General features: G+C 51.7%; 1 protein-coding gene across 1 annotated transcript; it reads right to left on the bottom strand.

The window, feature by feature from the left end:
- Window positions 1-15,715: 15,715 nt before the first annotated feature.
- CRYBA4 (crystallin beta A4) lies at window positions 15,716-24,128 on the bottom strand. The gene is made up of 7 exons (XM_025267418.2): window positions 23,958-24,128; window positions 23,144-23,226; window positions 21,286-21,336; window positions 20,284-20,402; window positions 18,997-19,138; window positions 16,816-16,958; window positions 15,716-16,048 (listed from the first exon to the last, which is right to left on the bottom strand). Exons 3-7 carry the CDS (start codon window positions 21,322-21,324, stop codon window positions 15,901-15,903), a joined length of 591 nt encoding a protein of 196 aa, XP_025123203.1. The 5' UTR covers window positions 21,325-21,336; window positions 23,144-23,226; window positions 23,958-24,128; the 3' UTR covers window positions 15,716-15,900.
- Window positions 24,129-24,470: the final 342 nt, after the last annotated feature.

Raw genomic sequence — 24,470 nt, forward strand, 5'->3', positions numbered from 1 at the left:
GCACCAACTCAGTGGCTGTGGTGCCTGGGCTTAGCTGCTCCGCGGTGTGTGGGGTCTTCTGAGACCAGGGATCGAGCCCACGTCTTCCACATCGGCAGACGGATTCTTTACCACTGAGCCACCGGGGAAGTCCAGTTCCGCGGCATTCAGCACTTTCCCAGTGGTGTGCAATGACCGCCTCTATCTAGTTCCGAACCATGTTCATCCCCTCCAAGTAATAACCTGCACCCGTTAAGTAGTTCTTCCCCAGCCTCCCCCCTGCCCCAGGCCCTGGCAACCCTGAATCTATGTCCTGTCTCTTATGGATGTGCCTTTTCTGGTTATTTCAAATAAATGGAAGCATAAGATATGTGTCCTTTAGGTTCCGGCTTATTTCACCCAGCATAATGTTTTTGAGGTTTACCCACGTCGTCACACATACCAGCACTGGGTTCCTTGTTATGGCCGAATCATATTCCATTGTATGGTTACACCATAATCTGTGTGCCCATCCGTCCGTTGATGGACACGTGGGTTATTTCTACCTTTCGGCAATTGTGGATGCTGCTGCTGTGAACATGTGTAAACAGGATTTGTCTGAGTCCCTCTTTCCAAGCCTTTCAGGTACACGCTTCTCTGCACCTTGTTTTCTTTCATTTGCTCCCCCAGCCATGCACCTGACCCCCTGACCCTGCACTGACCCCCCGACCCTGCACTGACCCCTCAGCCATGCACCTGACCCCCCCGACCCTGAACCTGACCCCCCAACCCTGCACTGACCCCCGACCCTGCACCTGGTCAGGGCATCCTGGAGACGGGGTGAGGTGGGCTTCACCACCTTGTTACCTGAACTAGTCACACAAACCCTCCTCCCCCAGTGCCGCCTCTCTGCCTGGCCACACCTGCCGTATCCTCTAAGGAAGGGCTCTGGGAAGAGCCAGATTTCATCTGCCCTCCAGCCAAGCTATTAACGGAGCCTGTGTGCCTCCATCCGGGCCTCGGGGGAGCTTCTCTCTGACAGCTGTTCCCCGAGCCAGCAGCTCAGCTCCCAGGCTCACTCAGAGAGAAATTTCATTTTGACTCATCAAAGCAGCTATCGATGCTGGGATGAGGGTGCTGCTGCTGCTGCTGCTAAGTCACTTCAGTCGTGTCCGACTCTGTGTGACCCCATAGATGGCAGCCCGCCAGGCTCCTCCGTCCCTGGGATTCTCCAGGCAAGAACACTGGAGTGGGTTGCCATTTCCTTCTCCAATGCATGAAAGTGAAAAGTGAAAGTGAACTCGCTCAGTTGTGTCCGACTCTTTGCAACCCCATGGGCTACAGCCTACCAGGCTCCTCCATCCATGGAATTTTCCAGGCAAGAGGGATGAGGGTGGAGCTCCCTAAATTCAGGGGAAAGTGCTCGTACTGCAGAGGAGAGCCGCGTGTGGCATGGCCCCGAAAAGCGTATGCCCTTCAACGTTCCCGGCAACCTCCCTCTCCCCACCCCACCCCCTGTCATCACCTTCAGAAGCAATGAACTTACCCCCCTCCACTAACTTGACACTGTTCAAGGGCTTTGCCCACATCCCCCACCCCCAGCATCCTCTGAGGAAATGTCAATATCATCTCCATCTGATAAGGAGAGCCAGGCTCAGAGAGGGGGCGTGATTTACCCCAGGTCAGCCAGCTAGAAAGTGCTGAAGCGGAGATTCAGGCTCAGCACTGTTTCCAAAAGCTGCGCTCAGAATCACTGAATAAAAACCATCTGCATTCACGCTCACCCAATCCTTCCCCTAGAAAGGATGCTCTGGCCTGCAGTCAGCTGGCCGCCACCACCTTGCTAGGGACACTTTGGGGTCCATTCACCGCCCTGCCCTGGGCATGCACAGCAGTGGTTAATATCCTGCTCAGTCCAGGAGGGACATTATTGGCTCAGCATCATTGCCACGGATGAGTAGAGTTCCGTGTTTTCCAGTCTTTTCTCTGTTCTGCCCCCAGGGGCTGCCTTCAAGCACAAAGGCCGGCAGTGCCGCTAGATAAAGCGTGGACAGGAGTATGAGCCTGGACTGTCCAAGATACAGACTCTGCGACAAGGATTCACGTGCTCGTAGTTGACTTGGGAGCTGATCCCAGGGTGAAGCAGACGAGTTGGAGAGTAGACTAACGGAGGAAGAAGGAAGACCGAAGGGCCAGACTGGGTGGATCAGTGAGGGCATCGCTCTGCTAGGGCTGCCGTAACAGAATGCCACAGACAGGGGCCTTCAGCCACAGGAACTTATCTTCTCAACGTTCTGAAGGCTGGAAGGCCAAGGTCAAAGTGACACCAGGGCTGGTGTCTCCCGAGGCCTCTCCCTGCGGCTTGCAGAAGGCCGCCTTCTCCCTGTGTCCCCAGCGGGCCGCTCGTCTTTGTGTACAGCCCTGGTCTTATCCGAACCCCAGTCCTATGGGATCAGGGCCCCACTCTCTGGCCTCACTTAATCTCCGTGACCTCCATAAGGGCCCTATCTCCAGATACAGTCGCACTGGGGTCATACTCAATTCCACCTATGACATACTCAATTCTCCCACTGGCATGTGGGAGACACATGCCAGTCTGTAACAAGAAGAGAGTGGTTGTGGCCGCTGCCCTGCTGAGGTGCTCTGATAGGTGGGGCATGCCTGAGCTGTCCGATGTGAGGTCCAGGGAATCAGGGCACCTGCCCCCAACTCTCACCCGGCGTGGTTGAAGGATGTTCCCCACGCATCAACCCCTCGCCTCCTCCAGGCTGCCCCAGGCTCACACCCAACAGATGCCCTTGGCCAGAGACAGCAGTCAGCAGGGAGTCACGGGGCCCACAGCACAGAGCCACCGGGGTGCCCGGGCACGGTGAGGGTCCCGGGGACACACCATGGGGTATGCTGCCTACTCCCATCAACCACCACTGCCCAATCCTGCCCAGCAGAGCCCACCCTGCCCTCCACGAATCCAAGGTCTCCCCAGTTTGAGAAGCTTCCACCCTCTGGGTGCCAACCTGGCATATGCTGGTGAGTAATACAGAGCCCCCCCCCAACCTCCCTGAAGCTCCCACCTAGACAGGGAAAGAGCAGAAGTCACGGGGAGCAATGCCATCATGACGAAGTTCAGGGTACTTGGGAGAATTTATATTTTAATAACCCAACTCATCTTTCAGGTCAGTAAAAGGCCTACTGAGTGCCAGAAACTGTACCGGGGACTGAGAACTGAAAGTCACAGGAAGTATAACTATTCCTTTTTAGAACCTTTTCAGTTTCAAGCGGCAGAAAAATAAGTCCAGCGCTGCAGCTGTTTCAGGCATAGCTGTATCCAGGTGTCCAGGCAACATTACCAGGCGTCCATCTTTCTCCAGTGAGGAGGCACTCACCAGGCACTGCCAGGCTCTCTGCCACCCGGCTCTTTGTTTCTTTTCTCTACCTTCCTCTCAGCTCAATTGGCAGCCGAGAAATGGATGCTGGAGTCAGGCCGACGTGAGTTGGAATCTGCCCTTTACTCATGATGTGACATTGCTCTAGGCCTCAGTTTCTTCTTCTATAAAAGGGGCACAACACAACCTGTCTTGCAGGGCTTTCAGAACAGTTAAGTGATTTGATTGCCGAAAAGACATGGCATGGTCAGTAAATATCCCCCTGCCCACCTCTCTCCTCTATTGAAGAACCATTAGAGACTAAGACCCGGAGTTCTTAGTCCCGAGGAATTATGATAAATGGGTCTCAGAAAGTCCACAGACATCAACCCTGTCTGCAGGGCATGTAAGTAGCAAGTCCCGTCCACAGCTCATCTGCTCTCACACGTGCGCATCCAAGCTGTTGGCTCAACCCAGTATAGGTTGGTGTGGACCCCACACCACACTCGTGGTCGCCTTCTTTACCATCACCACCCACAGGACCTGAAGGTGTACCCTTGACTTTATGGACCCCCCGATCAGTTGTCCTTTGAGGAAGAGACCATCGAACCGGCAAGGTTTGGGGTTAACTGGTGTCCCCCAGCTTCTTTGTTTGCAGGGCCCGGAGCAAGGCTCGGAGACCAAGCGGCCTTACCCGAGGTCACAAGAGACTTACCCATCCCCACCTGGCTCTTTGTTCTGCTAGGGTCAGCCCCTGCCCCCTTCCACTTTGAACGGGCGCGTGCGTGTGTGTGTGTGCATGTGTGTGCATGTGCGTGCGTGTGTGTGCATGTGTGTGCGTGTGTGTGTGTGTGTGCATGTGTGTGTGCGTGTGTGTGTGCTGTGCGGGCCTGCCTCTCTGTGTCCTGTTCCTGCTGCTCCTTTGTCTGCGCTTTTGTGTCCAGACAACAGAGAAGGCGGGCAGCGTGTGCGCCATTCTCACCCAGCCCATCTCGTGATCCGTCTGCAAACAGACGCCCCGCACCTGCTCCCCAGCCTCCCCAGCCGCCCCAGCAGGTGCTGCAGCCGGCCAGCCTCTCCCCATCCTGCCCGCCCTCCCAGCCCATTTCTTCTCCTGTAAGGGCAGATGCTGGCAGAGCCAGGGAGGGGCCGGAAGGAACTGAAAAGAGGGAGACGTTCCCTGCAGAGCCTCACGCCCAGACCCGGTGTGCCCGCAGCCCCATCAATGCATGCTCTGCACGTTCGCCAAACCCTCCTCACCCCACCCACTGCCACCAGGCTCTCTGCCTCCATCACCCCCGCCTGGGACCTTCGGCTTCCCTCGGTCTGCTCCCCTCACTCCAGCCAGAAGAGTCTTGAAATGCAAAACTGACCTCATTACCCCCCTAGCCCACAGCCCTTCAGGGTCGCAGGATGAAGAGTAAGCGCCTTGCCTTCCTGGCAAGGTCCTGCCTTGGCTGATTCCTGCTGACGGTCCCACGTCCATCCCTCACCACACTCCTGCTCCACTTGCCACCCGGCCCACCCCACCCCGGCCCCTCCCGAGTGTCTTTGTCTTGGACAAGGACACTTGGAGAAGGGGTGAAACCTTCTCCAGCCTCCTGGTCAAAGTCGAGGCCATTTGTTACACACATTCCTTGATTGACCCATGTCCCGCCCCTTCAGGGCTGCTTTTAGTTTGAGATTACATAGCTATTTGTTTGTCTGTGTGTACACACACACACACACACACACACCAGCTCGTGAGAACCTTTATGGGAGGAACCTGCTGTTTTTCCACCATCGCACCACCAGAGCTTCCCCCGGGGTCTGACTCACAGGTGGCCCTCCATGTATGTTGGTCAAAAGAAGGTGTAAACCTTCAGGTGTAAACGCTGCAGTTCTGGAACGCTTCTCAGAAACCATTTTATAGATGGACAAACAGAGACCCAGAGAAGGAAAGTGACTCACCCAAGGCTTTGTTGCAATGCAGCCATGCTGATGGTATAACCTGTGTCTGCCTACCAAAGGTCACCCTCTCCTTTAGAAGCCAATCAAACAGCTCAAGTGCCCACGCTGAGATGGCTGCAGAGACGCTGTCCCCTTGCCAGAACTTGTCTGCCTTTGTGAGTTAGTGGTTGTATCCTCATCCCTTGCTCCAAACACCTGCTGCCGTCGCCTTGAGGCCCTCTCACTGGGTCCTCCCTTTCCTGCAGCCCATCATCTCCTCCCCTGACTCAGACGCTGTGTGAACCCCATCCTCACCGATCTCCAGAACAGAAGCAAATTCAAAGCTCTTGAAGAAGATGACTAAGGAAATTCGGGGCAAATAATAACAGTCACTGAGCATTTGCTGTGTTCCAGCTCCTGGGCTAAACGCTCAAAGTGCAATGGCCATAACAGCCCATGGTACCAGTACTGATATTATCCCCATTTTATAGACAAGGAAATTGAAGCTGAGGGACACAGCTAGGAGGTGTCTGAACCAAGATTCAGCCCCAGCAGCCTGCATCCAGATCTGGCCCCGTTACACCTTCCCAGGCTCTCCGAGTGCCCCCTGCACTGGTCTGGGACCAGCAGCCCATGCAGTCCTCCCTGCCTCCCCCAGCCCCATCTCCCTACCTCCCCACCCCTACGCGGCCACGCCGCAGCCATTCTGAAGGAACAGCGCATTCTTTATTTATGAGATGCATCTGGACTCTCTGCAGATCGGCTGGGAATGCTGCGGCGTCTGCAGGCAGGAGGCAGAAAGTTCTGGAGACCAGAAGTCCTCCAGGAGGTAGCCAGGGGCAGGGCTCAGGGCACCAGACTCTAGCAAGGGCGCCCAGTGGGTCTGCAGAGCACAGAGTGGGGCTGGAGGCAAAGTGATCCGAGCTTTGAATCCTCTTTGCATCCCAGCCTGCCCCAGGCAAGCAGCAGAGAGCCCGGGGCGGGGTGGCGGCACAGAGATGGGAAACAGGCAGGCACTGGGCATCTCCACAGACTCCCACAAAACTCTACAGGGCAGGGGTTCTTGTGCCCACTTTATAGGGGAGGAAATCAAGGCCTGTAGAAGGTAGGAAGCTCTTTCTGAATTTTTAACCCTGCTTTGTCAGCCCACAAAGAAGGGAATTAAAGTGGTTTATTGGGCTTCCCTGGTGGCTCAGATGGTAAAGAATGCCTACAATGCGGGAGACCTGGGTTCGGTCCATGGGTCAGGAAGATCCCCTGGAGAAGGGAATGGCTAGCCACTCCAGTATTCTTGCCTGGAGAATCCCATGGACAGAGGAGCCTGGCGGGCTACAGTCCATGAGGTTGCAAAGAGTCAGACACGACTGAGTGACTAACACACACACACACACACACACAAGATGGCTTATAAGCATGCCCTCAGGGGCCTCCCTGGTGGTCCAGTGTTTAAGAATCTGCCTTGAAATGCTTAGGACACCATTTCGATCCCTGATCTGGGAAGACCCCGAATGCTGGGCAGCAGTTAAGCCTGTGCGTCACAACCACTGAGCCCACACACTGCAATTACTGAAGCCTGCGCCCCGTAGAGCCCGTGCTCCACAGCAAGAGACGCCACTGCAGTGACAAGCCGTGCCCTGCAACGAAGGAAGCCCCTGCTCGCTGCAAGCAGAGAAAGCCCTTGTGACGCAATGAAGGCCCACCACAGCCAAAAAATAAATAAATATTTTTTTTAATTCAAAAATTATTTAAAAAAGATTAAGGATGCCCTCAAGCCCAGGCAGAAAACTAAATATACAATAGAGAAAATGAGGCTCACAGAAAGGAATATGGAGTCAGGGATTAAGCTCCTCCTCCAAATGCCTGCCACCTGGTCCTGGTGGCGAGTTGCTAGTGGTGGATTGTACTTTGGTCCCGAGCATCCTGGCAGTCAAGGCAAAGAGGGAATGCAGTTCCTTTCGAAGGTATCCAAGGTCTACAAGGAGAAAGGAAGTTAGAGACACAGGTGTGGCAGAGAAACAGAGGAGGAACGTCAGGCCCCTAATCAAATCTCAGATTCCAAAATTCCTAGAAATTGTCCCACCAATCCGTATTCCACCACCCCTTTCCCTACACGACCTGCCCCAGGGTAGAACGGTTTCCTGACAGCCTCTAGGAGGTGTGTTTTCACATGTGACCACCAGGTGGCGGTGCGGCGCAGGTCTCGGGTGGAAGTTTGTTAGATTCCCAAGGTGGCCCAGTGGGCTGGAGGGGCCGGGAAGCGCCTGAGCTACCTTGGTGAACTAGTGTGGAGCCTTCGGTTGAACCTCAATGAAGAAATCGGTCTCAGGCTAGGTCAGACTGCACTGCTTCCTCACAGAGGAAGGAGGAAGAGCCCTGGCCAGAGTGTCAGGAGTCCTGGTTTTGAGTCTCAGCCCTGCGTCCCATTTTCTGTGCAAAAAAGCACATTCATTTGCACGTGCGAACCTGTCTTCCTACCTGAGCAAGGGGTTGATAACGCCTTGCTGGGGGAAGAGGAGACGGAGCCAGCGATGGAGAGATCGTGGTCACTAAGGTCAAGAACAGCCAGGGGGTGTTGGCGGGGGTGGGGGGGGGGAGTGAAAGAACAAGAGTTTCTAAGATACAGGTGAGAAAAAAGGGGCCCAAAGGGGGCCCAAAAGGAAAGCCACCAGGGCTCCTAGTTAGTGACAAGGAGAGGAAGTGGTCAACGCTTCTGTTTCTTCTCATGGGTTTAGGGATTTAGGGGAGTTCAAAAAGCCAGGACTTGTTCAAGTGTCGATGACAAACCCATCTTAAAACATCTTAAAAGAAAAAATAAAAACACAAGGAGAAGGTGTTTTTCGGTTCATGTGATAAACAGCGCAGAGGGTATGTGCATAACAGGATGGTGGGACTCATTTCTGGCCGCTAGGGCTTCCCCTGCCTTGGTTTTGCTTTCATATTGCCTTCGAAGGCAAGTCCCAATCTCACACCTGTCACTTCACAAGCCTAGCGCGTAGAAAGCGTCTCCTTCCAAATGGTCCCCAAGTTCCAGAGCAGCCTCTCATTGGCTCCCCCTGGATCACATGCCCATCCCTTGGACCAATCACGGTGACTGTTACCTGGCCCGCCGGTGTTCTCCTCACCTCTGGAATCAGGCGAGTCCTCCGCGGACTGGACCCGGAGAGGGAGACGGGCGATGCTCTAAAGTGAAACTGGGGTGAAAAGGGCAGACTGTCACCTCCAGGAGGAAGCAGTCACAACCCGCAGGACTGCCTCCCCCACGTTTTTGTATCGAGAAGATTCAGGAGCATGAGGCAGGAAAAGAGCCTCCTCGCCCTGAGATATTTCCCCTCTACCAGTCAGTTAGGCGATGGGCAAACAGCCCTAAGAAGTAGGGATCGGGGGCCACCACCCATCGTGGGGGCTTGTGCCAGACTCAGCTTCCCATCCCAGTGGGGCGCGCGGGTGGAGTGGGGGCTTCTGGGCTAAAGTCCCTCAGTTAGTGAGATGGGGGCGGCGGCTGAGTGCCTGGCCCTGTGACCAGCTCGAAGCAGACCTCAGTAGGTGCCATTTCTTAACAAAGGGCTGCGGTGATGAGCTCCGTTACTGGAGCCGTCCTTGCTCTGGTCCTTGTTGATGATGAACAGGTGCTCCACAGCATACGCTTCTGGCAGGATTCAGGAAAAAGCCCCCTTGCCAGGTCTCGCTCACCCTCCTCTCCCTCTCTTTGCCCTCCCTCCGATCCTCCCTCTCATAGACACACTCGAGACGTGTGAGATCTTCCGCTTCTTGCCTCCTCTCATTCTGGGTGGTTTCTTTACTTTCTGTCTTACTGTCCCACCATCATCCTTGTCAGGGCCTCTGTGCTCCGGGGGTGGGGGGTGGGGGAGAAAGTGATTCATTAAGTGTGAGGACCCTGTAGACCAGAGGAAGGACGAGACAGGTAGGCAGGAGGCTTCGGAGCAGCCTCGTGGATAGTGCTTGCTGCGGGGCCTTAGACAAGTCCCTTTCCCTCTCTGGGCCAAAAGGATGTTGGCGTGAGACCTGCTGTAGTCCCAGACCCTGTGGTGGGTCACGTGCACCACGTGTGGGGTTCTGCGTGACTGGTGTTCTGTGCATAACACTCACTTCTGAACAAACACCATCAATAATTCAAGTGCCCCTTCCTTTATAACCTAGGAGAATTGGTCTTCTGGCAAGATAGGAAAAATAATTTCACGCTCCCTTTCCTCCCCTCCCGTGATCACCTCTGACAAATTGTCTCTTTATTGCCTGTCACTCCAGCCATCATCTCACATCTGGGGTTCCATTTTTTATAGTTGCCAGCCTCACTCTGGCTCTGACTGGGACTGGCTTTTAACAGGGCTGCCATCAGATTCCAGTGAGGCTCTCCCCATTCTTTCACTCGGCAAATATGGCCTGCTTTGACCCCCTAGGGACCCACAGCTTACTTAGGATAGATGAGAAGGTTCCCGGTTATTCATACTAAAGTGTAAGGGGCTACTTTCTTAACTCTTTCAAAGGAGGACATGAACCTAGCAATTTACTGTTTACAAATCCCATTGTGCCTAGTATCTCTTTAATGCCCCCTGAAGCTTTATACAACCCACAGTGAGCTCAATGCTCTTGAGGGCTGGGTGACCTCAGGCAAGTAGCTTGACCTCTCTGAGCCTCTGAGCCTCAAGTTCTTGATGAGTTTTATGGGGATAATAATAATATCAAGGAGTTACTGTGAGGTTCAAATTATATCCCAGATGAAAGAAACCAAGGGAATGTATATCATCAATTTTATCATCCTTGTTATTGTTATGAGGAAGGTTGTAAGGGGGTTGGGGTAAAGACAGAGGACTATCAGAGTGAAAAGACAGAGAAAGTTAAAGCATTACTAATAACAATACTGAGAACGATACCGACAACTTCCACAAAGTTTTCTTGAGAGATTATCGAGCGCCTGGTGTATGTTCTGGGCACAGGCATATATAATATTTCCTTTAACTTTTCACAAGCAAAGGGGTGGGTATTGTGTTTCCCCGGTTAACAGACAAGAAAACTGAGGTGACAAGCTGGTAAGCCCAGGATGCGTGTCCACGCTGTGATGGCCTCTGTTCCCAGGGGTGGTACCAATTCAGAACTATCAGGGTCAGACAGTCACTCCCTGTGGAAGGTACAGCTTTAGGGGTATGACTTCCCTACACCCAGTGCTTGCTAGGGGCTCAGAGTGGAGACATTTCTAGGTGGAAAATGGTGACCAGACCCAACCCTCATCCAAGGCCTCAGCAAAACCTCAGAATCCGCAGAGACCGACTTCAGGCCCCCTCTCTAAATTGTCCTCAGCCCTATGTCTTCCTAATGCCCATTCCCTAGGACTGACCCTGAGACCACGTCCTGGACCGTATCCTTGCTCCCATAGCAACACTTAGCATCTCTGCAGTGCCCTTCCTAAAGTCCTGCCAAACGCCAGGACCTGAACACTCCAACCTAATTCATACTAGGCTGTGAATGACTATATCACACTTAACTGCCCCATTTACCACTACATTCCTCAAGTCATTCATGATGCAAGATGCTCCACCAAAAAAAATAAAAGAAAATAACAGCTGTGTGTCAGGTACTTGTGAAAAACTCCAAATACTCTATTCTCCCTTCCAGAGAGTCATTTGCTATTGTTGTTCAGTCACTCAGCCGTGTCTGACTCTTTGCAACCCCATGGACTGAGAAAGTCAGAATTCACATTAAACTCTGGCAAGCTGTGAGTATTCCTGCATTGTAGACACCAACAGTACCCAAAGCTACAGGACATAATTTTTTTTCAAGGAACCAAGTAACAGTACCTGTAAAATCAGATCAGATCAGATCAGATCAGTCGTTCAGTCATGTTCAACTCTTTGTGACCCCATGAATCGCAGCATGCCAGGCCTTCCTGTCCATCACCAACTCCCAGAGTTCACTGAGACTCACGTCCATCAGAGTCTTTTCCAATGAGTCAACTCTTCGCATGAGGTAGCCAAAGTACTGGAGTTTCAGCTCTAGCATCATTCCTTCCAAAGAGATCCCAGGGCTGATCTCCTTCAGAATGGACTGTTTGGATCTCCTTGCAGTCCAAGGGACTCTCAAGAGTCTTCTCCAACACCACAGTTCAAAAGCATAAATCCTAAGTGAGGACCCAGGTTCAATCCCTGGTCTTGGAACTAAGATCCCACAAGCCACGTGGTACAGCCAAAAAAAATTAAACAAATAAATTTAATTAAATAATAAAAATAGACGTGACTCTGTTATACATTGGAAATCGGGCTTCCCCAATGGTTCAGCAGGTGAAGAATCCTCCTGCAATGTAGGAGACGCATGTTCGAGCCCTAGGTTGGGAAGATGCCCTGGAGAAATAGCAGCCCACTCCAGTATCCATGGACAGAGGAATCTGGTGGGCTGCACTCCAGGTGGTCACGAAGAGTCAGACACGACTGAGCACTAGCACGGTAGAATGGGGGCAGTGGTACCCCCAAAGAAGTGAAAATTGGTACTTGAGGAGCAAACAAAACCAAAAAAAAAAAAAATCCAAACATTATTCTTTTTATGTATGAAACACAGATATATATATATGATGGACATGGATCTACATTATATTAATATCTGTGGCATTAAGATTCCATTGGCAAAAGGGCAGGCAGTTTGGAAAACAATGTCTGAAAAGACACTGGAGGGGTGGCAATAAAGGAAAAAAGCTTGAGAAACACTGGACTTGATAGAGAAGTTCCTTCCAAGTCTGACAGTCTATGAACACCTGATTCTAAGTGAAATGGTCAGCGGGAGTGCAGGGGGCCCAGGTTCCATCCCTGGTCAGGGAACTACATCCCACATGCCTCAACTAAGACCTGGCACCGCCAAATAAATTTTAAAAAACCGAACCCACAGGTGGGAACAAACCTGGTCTCATGGACTGAAACGTTTCCTCTCAAAATTCACAAGTTGAAGTCCAAACCCCAATACCCCAGAATATAAGGATATTTGGAGAAAAGGGTGTGTCAAGAGATCATTAAGTCAGGCTGTTAGGGTGAGGCTCTCACCCAAGAAGACTGGGGTCCTTATAAGAAGAGGAAGAAGCACCAGGGGTTCACACACAGAGGAACGTCCACATGAGGACACAGGGAGAAAGCAGCCATCTGCAAGCCCAGGAGAGAGCCCTCCCCAGAAACCAACCCTGGTGGCACCTTGATCATCAACTTCCTGCCTCCAGAACCATGAGAAAGTAGATTTCTGTTGTTTAAGCCGCCCTTGTCTGCGCTATCTGGTTTTGGCAAATGTAGCAAATGAATACACCTGGGATGTTTAAGGAAAGCATCACTACAGGGACATGAGGTCAGAGAGACCACGGGGCTGCAGACCATGGCCAGCCTCCTCGGACTAGGAAATACTGGTTTGTTTTGTTCTTGGGGTGGGGTGGGAAGTGTGGGAGGGTTTTAGCAGGGGAGCAAAGGTCAAACTTATTATTATTATTATTTTTTACCCACACTTGCAGCCCGTGGGATCATAATTCCCCAACCAGGGATTGAACCCATGTTGCCTGCACTGAGAGCACGGAGTCTTAACCACTGGACTGCCAGGGAAGTCCCCCACGTTACGTGTGTAACGGGGCCACTCTGGCTGCTGGGTGCAGAGCAGATTTGTTGTTGTGCAGCCACTAAGTCACGTCTGACTCTTTGCGAACACCATGGACTGCAGCCTGCCAGGCTCCTCTGTCCATGGGATTTCCCAGGCAAAAATACTGGAGGGGGTAGCCATTCCCATCTCCAGGGAGTCTTTGCGGCCCAGGGATAAAACCTGCATCTCCTGCATTGCAGGTAGATTCTTGACCACTGAGCGACCAGGGAAGCCTGAAGAACAGGTTGTTCAGAGGCAAAGTGGGATCAGGGAGGCCGAGGGGGATGGAGAGAGAATGGCTTGGACTAATGTAGGAGCAAGAGAGATGGTGACAAGGGGTTGGATTCTAGCACATTCTGAAGGTGCAGACACCATGATTTGCCAGTGCATTGGACTGTGGGGTGTGAGAGATTTTGGATTATTCCAAAGGTTTGGGCCCACACAGCTGGAAACGTGTAGCTTCGGTTGTGGATGGATTCTGTTTGAGATGTACGTCAGACATCCACGTGGAGGTGTCAAGGAAGGAGCTGATATCCAGAGATGGAGTCCAGAGGAGAGGTCAGAGCAGTGATAAACTCCAGGGAAGGACTGCCTCCCAGCCCTCCCGCATCATCTGACTGAGGTCCTTGCTTATCAGCCCTACACACCCAAATCTCCCCATCATAGCACCTATCACAGGAGATTATAGCCCACTGTGGACTTGTCTGCCTTCCCCACACAACTGCGTGAGAGAAAAGGTTTTGTGTCCCTTGTTTATCATTTGCCAGGGCCTGGGTACACAGGAGGTCCCAGGCACATGGCTGTTTGAATGAACAGGATACCACAAAGAGGGGTTAAAAAATGACTAAAAAGTGCCAGTGTTCCCAAATACTGTCCTCCCTTTCCTGAGCCAGATAATGTTATCTTTTCCAGCAGGCTGTTCAGAACCCTGCCCCTTCCTGACCCTATCAGACTTATTTATGACAGAGGAAGATAGTCCGGAAAATAGCCAGATGGCTTTTGATTGTTAAGACAATCTATATACAAAGAACCAGGAGAGAGAGTAAGGGCAGGGCAGGGCAAGGAACGTTTGTACAGATCTGGCCGCTCAGGCTGCAAATGGAATGGGAGTTCCTTTCCTTGTTTTAAAAACCTTTAAGGTGGGAAGTGTTAAATGTGACTCCAGGGTAGTATGAGTGAGAAAGAACTGGGGAGAGAAAAAAGGAAGGTGTGAAGCTTTAGGGGAGAGAACTGGCTCCCTCCATGCATGGCTTTAAAAAAAACAACATGCTTGGGACAGTTTACTGGGAAGACGGCAATCATAAACATACGTGTACCTGAGTTTGGGGAGAACGGATACAGATATATGTATGACTGAGACCCTTAGAACTGTCCACCTAGAACTATCACAACATTGTTAATCAACTACATCCCAATATAAAATAAAACATTTAAAAATAAATATATGTGCACCTTCCCTGGTAACTCAGCCGGTAAAGAATCCTCCTGCAATGCCGGAGACCTAGGTTCGATCCCCGGGTTGGGAAGATCCACTGGAGAAGGGATGCGCTACCCACTCCAGAATTCTGGCCTGAAGAATTACATGGACTGTATAGTCCATGGGGTCACAAAGAATCAGATACAACTGAGTGACTTTCACTTTCACTTTCCATAAAACAGCAGCAAGGTTCTTGAAGGAAAAAAAAAATCAGGAAGCAAAAATGAACAAAACTAAAGATAGAAGCAGATAAAGCCCAAACCATTGTAGGAGATATTAACAGCCCTTTCTGAGTGATTGATTAAAAAAAAAAAACTAATTTTTTAAAAATTGGCAAGGATATAGAAAAATCCTACCAAAGTTGTGGGCCAACCTGACCTAGTCCACATTTATAAAACACTACACCGAACAACAGCAAGATTTTAAATTTTTCAAGTCTATCAGAAAGAGACCATAATCTGGGCCAGGAAATAAGTTTCATTAGAATATTGAAATCTTGAGTATGTTCTCTGATCACAATTAACAAACCAAAAACAATAAAATATGTAGGAAATCCCAAATATTCAGATAGCATATCCCTAAGTAACCCATGGATCAAAGAAGAACTCATAAGGGAGACTGGAAAATATCAAACTGAGTGATAATGAAAACAACATCAAATCCCAATTTCTGGGAAGCAGCTAATGCAGTGATTGCAGGGAAATTCTTAACTCTGACTCTATGGGCGTGCGTGCGCGGGTGCGTGCTAACTCGCTTCAGTAGTGTGTGACTCTTTTCGACCCCATGGACCGTAGCCCGCCAGGCTCCTCTGTCCATGGGATTCTCCAGGCAAGAACACTGGAGTGGGTGGCCGTGCCCTCCAGAGATCCTCCCACCCAGAGAGCCAACCTATGGCTCTTGCACTGCAGATTCTTTACCGCTGAGCCCCCCTGGAAGGCTCAACTTCGTGGTGTGTGTGTTAGTCACTCAGTTGTGTTTAAATCTTTGCAACCCCGGGCCGTAGCCCGCCAGGCTCCTCCGTCCCTGGGATTCTCCAGGCAAGAATACTGGAGTGGGTGGGTAGCCATTCCCTTCTCCCGGGGATCTTCCCAACCCAGGGATGGAACCCCGGTCTCCTGCATTGCAGGCAGATTCTTTACCATCAGGGCCACCAGGGAAGCCCATATGGGGGGAGGGGCCATAATTAATGACTCAAGGGTCCACCTTTAAAAGCTAGACAAAAGACGAATAAAGTAAACCCAAAATAATAGAAGATGAAAAAGAGGAAGGATAAGAGCAAAACTCAGTGAAATGAAACACAGACGGCCGACAGAGAAAATCAGCAAAGCTACACGCTGATCCTCTGAAAGGATTCACCAAGTGGAAAACCACAGGCTAACACTAGGCCTTTTATTTTAGTATTACTTTTAGTTTTTCGTGCTGACTGTGCATGGACTGGCCCACAGGGTTAACGGGTGCATACGGGTTACGGGGCAGGAAGAGGAGAGAGCAGTCAACAGCGTCCGCGGTTCCTCTGTTCCAGACAAGCACACGTCCCCTGCTCAGCGCCGACCCCTCGGCTCACTGCTGGATCCTTCGGATGCTCTGCACCTGGAAGGTCTGGGCGTGAGAGCCCCACTCCCGGAAGTGCTTATAGTCGCCTGAGTGGTGGTCACACTCCAGCACGTACTGAAAACCTCGGTAGCCAGGAAACTGGGAGCAAACCCAGCTGCAAAAGGGAAGGGGGCAGGCCGTTACCTTTCAAGAGGCACCAGCATGGCCACCAAGGCAGAGACACAGGGGGAGCCGCGGCTGCGAGCACACTCCAGCCACCCCGCATTCCTGCCCAGAACGCGCCCTGCTCTGCCCGCCACCGATCACGTGCTTCTGTCTGCCAGCAACACCCTTCGGGCCCTTCTTTGCCTGGTTGAGTTAATATTTATCGTCCAGGTCTCAGCCCGATCTTCACTGCAACGGGGTCGGTCTGACTTCTCGTCCAAATTAGGCCACGGTCCCTCATCGTACCTTTGTAGCACTCGCGCAATTAGGTAATTAACATATTATTTGTAAAAAAAAAAAAAAAGTCAGGCTCCTCTGCCAACAGTAAGCACCTGTGTGCCCTGGTACATTGTTATTTAGTGCCTACACAATGCCTGGCACAATAAATATTTGATGAGGAAAGGGAGGGGGAGGGGGGAGGGAGGAGGGGGAGGGGAGGGGGAGGGAAGAGGAGGAGAGAAGGAAGAGGGAGGAGGGGGAGGGAGGAGGGGGAGTGGACGGCGGGAGGAAGAAGGGAGGAGTCTTCCTCTTCATTGACCCTCACATTGTTCAGGACTAGACAAGGGCTGGTGTCTCTTTCTCTGAGCTTCCCTTCCCCTTTCTATACGAGGGAGGCGGACTCGAGATTCCCAAGAGGTCCATCCTCCTCCGGAGGTGTCCCCCCGGCCCTCTCAACCTCCTCTCTGTCCCCGCAGAGCACAGCCTCGATCCACTTACGCCCCCGAGTGGACGTGGAAGGAGCCCACTTCATTGCCATCCCAGCCCATCGCCTGGAGGGAGGGGTAATCATCACTCAGCTCTCCCTTCCTGCCCAGGAAGTTCTCCTGCTCGAAGATGGTCAGCCTCGAGTCGCGGTGGTTCTGCAGGGAACAGAGTCAGAGCATCAGGGTGTCAGTCGGAAGCCCCAGCCGGCCCCTGCATCCCAGCTCTCGTCTCCAAAAATCAGCCTTCCTCTCCAGCCCTCTGGAAGGACAATAAGGCAACAGGCACTGGAAACCTTACAAGAGCCAAAACCTTCCAGAAATTTACACAAAATAAACAAGGACAACAAGCCTTGGTGATAAAAGAAATAAAAGAATCAAAAAAATCAATATGATACCCAACAGCAGGGGATCAGGGGGTAAGCTGGAGTGTTGCATAGGGTTAAGAGAAGGGTGTGGAGATCTGGGTTCAAATCCTGATTTTCCACACACCAGCTGACTGAGCTTAAAAACATGCCCCACATATACACAATGGAATATTACTCAGCCATTAAAAAGAATGAAGTAATGCCATTTGCAGCAACCCGAATGGACCTAGAGATTGTCATACTGAGTGAAGTAAGTCAGACAGGGAAGGAGGAAATACCGTATGACATTCCTTATATGTGGAATCGAAAAAGAAATGATGCAAATGAACTTAACTTACAAAACAGAAAGAGACTCACAGACTTAGAGAATGAACTTAATGGTTGCCGGAGGGGAAAGACGGGGGGATGGGATAGTTAGGGAGTTTGGGATGAACATGTACACACGGCTATATTCAAAACGGATAACCAACAAGGTCCCACTGTATAGCACATGGAACTCGGCTCGGTGTCATGTGGCAGCCTGGATGGGAGGGGCGTTTAGGGAAGAATGGATACTTGTATATGTGTGGCTGAGTCCTTTCCCTGTCCACCTGAAACCATGGCAACATTGTTAAATTGGCTATACCCTAATACAAAATAAAAAGTTTAAACAGACAAAAAAACCTGTCCCACAGCATTTCTGAGCCTGTTTCCGCATCTATAAAATGAAATTAACCACATCCACTTTTGCAGAACTTGTAAACTAGGTAGAGGCAGGGATCGCTTCGGTGAGAGCCCGTGTGGGTCCCCATATGGGCACAGTGGCTGGGCTGTCTGTGGAACAAGTGATCAGCCATAAGACAGTATACTAGGTAGGCACCATGGAAAATGTCATAGGTGAGATTTAATCACCCAAAGGGTGACTGGAATATATTTGCAGAGGGGGTAAGGCTGGTTTCCAAGCTTTAGGTTCATTATGATTCAATTTGTATAACCAAATGAGATGCATATGTAGATATATAGCCTTAGATGGTATAGATACACAGATCTAGACATCGATATGGACATCAATCACTGCAGATAGAATCTGTGGGTAGCACAGAAACCAAGGAAATCTCAAGTACCGATAACAGTAGGCTTCTGTCTCAGAAGTGTGGGTATAAGTGACTTTTATTTTCTTATTCAGCCATATTGGGTTTTTCCCTGAACTTTAGGGGATACATACATGTGCTGTAGTTATTTAAAATTCATCAAAATTGTTTTTGAAGGAGAAAAATACACCTTTTTGAGCCTCAGTTTTTCCATCTGTAAAATGGGGATAATAATACTCACCTCGCCCCATACTCTGTAAATAGTAGCTAAAATATAAAATCAGGAACACTGACAATGAATCAGGAATAAGACATAGGACCCTTCTTTCTCACATCACCCTGCCATCTCTGGTACCCAGCCTCTCCCAGTGTGGTCCAGAGGTTAAGACTCCATGCTCCCAACACAGGGGGCACAGGTTCAGTCCCCAGTCAGGGCACTAAGATCCCAAAGGCCGCACAGCACGGCCAGAAAAAAGGAAAAGGACACAAAACAGGAAGGAGTTCATATCACAACCAGAGTAGCAATGGGCAGAATGTCTGTGGTGGGCTCTGTCCATATGTACATTTTTTTCCCCAGAACTTAAGTACCATGGCCCCATTTTAAGATGAAGAAACTGAGGCTCAGAGAGGGGAGGGACCGCCACAGCTTGAAGCAGTGATACGAGAATCTGAACTCTGGACATCCAATTCCCAAGCCCCCACTGGAGGGGCTCAGCCCCCCAGCCCCGCCTTCAGGGACCAGGCAGTGTCGGGACTCACAGCGCAGGCCACTGGCCGGAAGGAGGTGAGCCGCTCGGCGGGGTAGGACGTGTTGCCGCTCCACGCATCCCAGGATGGGTACTCACCCCGCTCCAGCACATACTGCTGCCCTTGGAAGCCGGCGTGCTCAAAACCCACCCACCTGCCAACAGACGGTAGAGCATACAAGAGGTTAGGAGGCCTCCGACCCTGAGTTCTAGACCAGTGGTTGTCATACAGAGGTGACTTTGCCCCCCACCCACCCAAGGAGGCATTTAAAATGTCTGCAGGCATTTTTAGTTGTCTTGCTGGGAGTCCGGAGGAGAGATTTGCAACTGGCATTTGTGAGCAGAGGCTGGGGATGCTGCTAAACATCCTCCCATGCACTGGGCAGCCACCAGCACGGAATTACCTGACCCCAAACATCTGTAGTGCCAACGTGGAGAAGCCCGCTGCCCCGCTGTGCATCCTGCAGGCAGGGGACTGGCCCCTTGCAGGTACCCTCCACCCTCGCGCCTGTCCCCCTGGGCCACGTAGATGAGACTTGACCATGTGCTGACTTCAGCTTTGGCCATCTCATTAATCTCCGTCTCTCTTTTTACTTTTTTCAAATTTATTTTATTTTTGGCTGCACTGGGTCTTCGCTGCTGCGCACGGGCTTTTCTCTAGCTGTGGTGTGCAGGCTCCTTATTGCAGTGGTATCTCCTGTTTTGGAGCACAGGCTCTAGGGCACGGGCTTAAGTTGTTGTGGCCCATGGGCTTAGCTACCTCAAAGCATGTGAAATCTTCCCCAGCCAGGGACCAAACTCATATCGCCTGCACTGGCAGGCAGATTCTTTACCACTGGACCACCAGGGAAGTCCCCCCTCTCTTTTTAAACAAAACATATCTCATGCTCAGAGCCTCAGTCAAGCAGCAACACTTAACTAAAAATTACTAGCATTATTTTTCACTATATTTTTAGTTACCTTCCACTTTTGGTGAGTGATCTTGACTTTCGATTTGTACCTAACAGAGACATTTCAGACCCAACACTGGATTTTGAAGGTCTGCCCCCACAGGGCTGCCTCGTCCAATGTGCAGACTCTGTGAAAGGCACCGCTGCCCTCCCATACACCCAGCTACATTTGCAACCTGTGCAACCTTACACTGCCATCCTTCATGCTCCGCAGCATCTCACATCCATGGAGGCACACCGGTACAGTTAGAGCCTGGGAAGATAGGACCTCGAACGTCTAAAAGTCCCAGCACCCCTCTCTAGATACCTTCCTGTCTCCCCAACCCCAGCTCCGATCCCCCTGGACTCACGCGCCACTCAGCACTTTCAAAGATCGAACAGTCTCGAAGCCAAGCTCCAGCACGCTGGGGCACTCAGCCGTGAACTCATGCCGCCGGCCCTGGAAGCCCTCCTCATCCCACACCACGATCTATGCCGGAGAGAAAAGGTAGGGACCCACATCAGAGTGCTGGGCAGCGGGGCGGAATGGGGGACGGTGAGGGGTTAGGAACGCACCCCAGGACTCAGTGTGGGGCAGGCCAGGTAATGCAGGGAGGCAAACTCAGATGCCTTCAGGGTCCAGGGAGGGGAGGGTGAGAGCTGAGACCCCGGGAGCACAGGCCCTGCTCAGCGCCACCTACTGTTGCCACATGGTAATGCGACCAACCGTACAATTTTCCCAAGACAACCCCTGTAACAACCTTTCTGTGAGCTCTCCCGGTGTTCAAAGGCTGACGACAAATTCAGAGGTTTTAGGGTTTTTTTTTTCTTCTTCTTCTTTTTTAACACAGAGGAAACCAAAGGAAGCATGCCCAGAGACTGTGCAACATCACCAGTTGGCCTTTTCTGCCAGTGGTAGTGATGTTGTCGACTCTTTGCGACCCCGTGGACTGTGGCCCACCAGGCTCCTCTGTCCATGGGATTCTCCAGGCAAGAACACTGGAGTGAGTTGCCATTCCCTTCTCCAGGGGGTCTTCCCAACCCAGGGATCAGACCCAGGTCTCCTGAGTTGCAGGCAGACTCTTTACCGTCTGAGCTACAGAGAAGACCTGTTTTCTGCCAGAGAGATGGTTACGTTTGGGGACAGGAAGCCCCAGCTTCAAGTCAAGAACCTCTGTGTGTGACCTCTGGCAAGACCTTCTCCCTCTCGCAGCCTCGACTACATCCTCTGTGAAATGGGTCCTCATTACCGCCCCGCTCCAGGGGTGAGGTGGGAACTCAGTGAAGGTGGGGCAGGGGTCCGCAGGACTCGGGTTTGACCTGTGCCCTCCCCCTCCCGACGTCGCCCCCCCACCCCCAGCGCCTCTCCCTACCTTCCAGAGTCCCGCCGACTTGGTGCACTGCAGAGACATGCCGCTCGTTTCCTAGGCGACAGAAGAAGGTGAGGTAGCTTCCACTCTGACTCTGCTCCCCTCCTTGAAGCCAAAGTCTGGTTTGAGCAGATGGGTACCCAGGTGGGGTCCAGAAGTGCCCCAGATGAAGGGCAAAGTGCGGCTTTGGGCTTGTCCCCCTCCTCCACTTTCCAGTACCATCTCCTTCTCTTCCATCCTCTCTGTCTCAAAATGAACCCATTCTGGGTCCTGTTCCTCTAAGCCCCCTCGGTGCTGCTTTGTCTACTCAGTAGGGGGAATTTTCCATGGCTGCAGGTGGGTGGGTGCTGCACCCCTGGCAAGCCCCAAGGTGCTCAGCTTGAGAGCCTCCCAAAGACAGCGCCTGACCTAGAAAGGAGGCTCTAAGAGCGTAAGGTGAGGCCACAGGATTACAGGAATCATTTGGGTTTCAAACGGCGGTCGCAGGTACCGGTCTCAAGGTCTGGAGCCTGGTTTGATGAGGATAGCATTTGGGATGACTCAGTGGTATACCCCCAGGACTGGGGACGAGGGGCTCCCCTGCCTCCCAGGAGACTCACCCAGAGCTCGAATCCCACCCCTTCTTCAAGCCGGGGACTTACCGAGATGGACCCAGAGAACATGCCAGACCCGGGAACGGCCGAGGTCAGGCTCTTATAGGCAGGGAGGAGAGAGGGCCCCTGGGGGGGACAGAGCCCTGACTCAGCAAGTGAGTGACGGGAACAAAAGCCAAGCCTGCTTGTGGCTCTGATGGAGAGGTGTCAGCACCATTGGCCTCGGCTGGGAGGGAGAGGCCAGGGTGCCCCCCTAGGGGATCACCCATGAAGAAGGCAAGAGGAAGACGGTCCCCCCTAATCAGCTCCACCCTAATCCAGCAATGGATCAAGAGTCCAAACACCTCAGCCTTCCTAGCCGTGTGACCTGGGGCAGGTCCTCCCCGCTATTTCTTCCTGTAAAACGGAGCAAGGATAAACTATAAAAAGGCATGAGAGTATGCCACATGCCTGGCACAGGCATTCAACAAATACCTATGCCTTTCCCCTCTCCCAGCTCCCTTCTTCTTCTTCCTCCGGTAGGGGCAATCAGGGTGGACTTCATGGCAGACACTCGGTTCTGAAGGGTGGCATTGAAACTCAGTTCTGAAGGGTGTAGAGGATTTATAGCCAGTGAGATGCTTTTGCTAGGCAAGAGTGCACAGGTGGGAGCCTGGGGCTGGTGACCCAATGGGGCTGAAGGAGCGCAGAGGGACGCAGGCAGGACAGGTGGCTGGGCCAGGGCCTCTGGGGCCCACAAAGCCCAGAGACGGGTCCAGCTCACTCCTTGGGCAGAAGGAAGGCGCTGGTGGCCTGAACATGCTTTACAAACTGTGCTGCACCGCTGAACATCCGGGGTTTGTGGAATTCGCTTCGCCCACACGTCTCCCCCCATTCCTACCCTCTGAAATTGGCCCAAGAGGGTCCTCTCACGGCATAGGGAAGACCATGACTGGAAACCAGATCCCTCCAGGTGAGCTGGAGAACGTCCACGTCAGCTCACGGAGCTGTGAGCTGTGAGATGGCAATACTAGTGCCCTCTGGGTGGGTTCTATGCAGCCTGATCAAAGGCACGGCTTTGAGATCAGGTTGCCAGGAAGGTGAAAGAACAAGAATGCAGCCTCCGTAGCCAGACGGCCCGGGTTTACGTCCCACTCTTGGTGGCTGGGTAACCTTGAGCCTGTTACTTCGTCTCTCCAAGCCTCAGTTTCCTCATATGTAAAATGGGTATACAGGTAAATTGGGTTCAGCCTAAGAGATGCGGTATTGTGAGGGTAAATGTGACTTACACACAAAGAGCATCACTGTTCTGGAATGGCTCCTGGAACCTGACATTCATCACGTGTCTCCATCATCAATGGCATCATTGCAGCTAATTAAAAAAAAAAATTACTATCGACACATCTTCACTTCCATGTTTACTGCAGCGTTATGCACAATAGCCAGGATGTGAAAATAACCCAATTGTCCATAATATTGGATAACTGAAATAACCTAATTATCCATCCACTCTTTATCCAACGAGTGGATATATAAGATGTGATATGTAGGTACAATGGAATATTATTCAGCCTTGAGAAAGAAGAAAACCCTGCCATTCGTGACAACACAGATAGACCCCCAAAGGCGTTATGCTAAGCGAAATAAATCAGAGAAAGACAAATATCGTAGGATCTCACTTACACATGGAACTGTAAAAAGACAAAATCAGAGAAGTGGAGAGTAAGATGGAGGGTACCGGGAGCCGGGAGGTGGAAGAAACAGGGAGATGATGCTCACAGGGCATAAACTTGCAGTTATAAGGTTAACAAGTTTGGGGACCTAATGGACAGCATGGTGATTATAGCTGGTGGTGTACCGTACACTCTAATGCTGCTTAGGGAACAGAGCTTTCGTGTTCTCCCCACAAGAACGTGACGAGTAACTGTGAGGTGGCAGGGAGGTGGCAATCACCGTGCACTTTGTAAATGTATCAGGTCAACGTTCGGCACACCTTTACCCTGCTGTGTGCCGGTTATATTTCAGTACAGCTGGGGGAAGTGATTCCTCTTAAATGTTTGTTAAATACTTAATGAATACCCTTAATTACCTGAAAATACTTACTTGTATGAAAGCAAGAGGGCATGGTTTTTAAGAGCTTGGGTTCAGGAGTTCAAAACGTGTGACTTCCAATTCCATTCTTACAGATGAAGAAATGGGCTGAGAGAGGGCAAAGGGATTTGCTTCGGTTTCCTCGTCTGCGAAGAGGATCAATCCCAGCGCCCCCACCGAAATAATGAGGATTACAGGAACCACGTCAGTCAGATGCTCAGAGTGGAGCCACCCAGCATGGGGGGGAGAGGGAGGCATAGGAGGGGCCCCCCTACCGTTTGGCTGACCACCCATTGCCATAGGGGACACGGAACTGCCCCAGACATCTTGGCCCTGAAACCCAGACCTGTGGGTGGCCCCCACCACAGGCATCTTGGCCCCCGTTCCAGTGGCTGCCCCGTCCTGTGGTTGCTGCCCCCTACAACAACCAAGGTCTTGGCCCAGGATGAAAGGCTGGGGGGGAGGCTGGGAAGTGAGGGGGTGTGAGGTGGGGGTTGGGCAGACAGCAGAGCTGCCCCTGGGTCA

Source organism: Bubalus bubalis, chromosome 17 (genome assembly GCF_019923935.1).
Source record: "Bubalus bubalis isolate 160015118507 breed Murrah chromosome 17, NDDB_SH_1, whole genome shotgun sequence".
NCBI lineage: Eukaryota > Metazoa > Chordata > Mammalia > Artiodactyla > Bovidae > Bubalus > Bubalus bubalis.

Excerpts from the sequence above, each read along its gene's own strand:
- CRYBA4 (XM_025267418.2), bottom strand. The coding sequence starts at position 21,324 with ATGTCTCTGCAGTGCACCAAGTCGGCGGGACTCTGGAAG. Across the intron at positions 20,403-21,285 it reads AGTCGGCGGGACTCTGGAAG|ATCGTGGTGTGGGATGAGGA; the intron begins GTAGGGAGAGGC and ends TCTCCGGCATAG. Across the intron at positions 19,139-20,283 it reads TTGAAAGTGCTGAGTGGCGC|GTGGGTGGGTTTTGAGCACG; the intron begins GTGAGTCCAGGG and ends GTCTGTTGGCAG.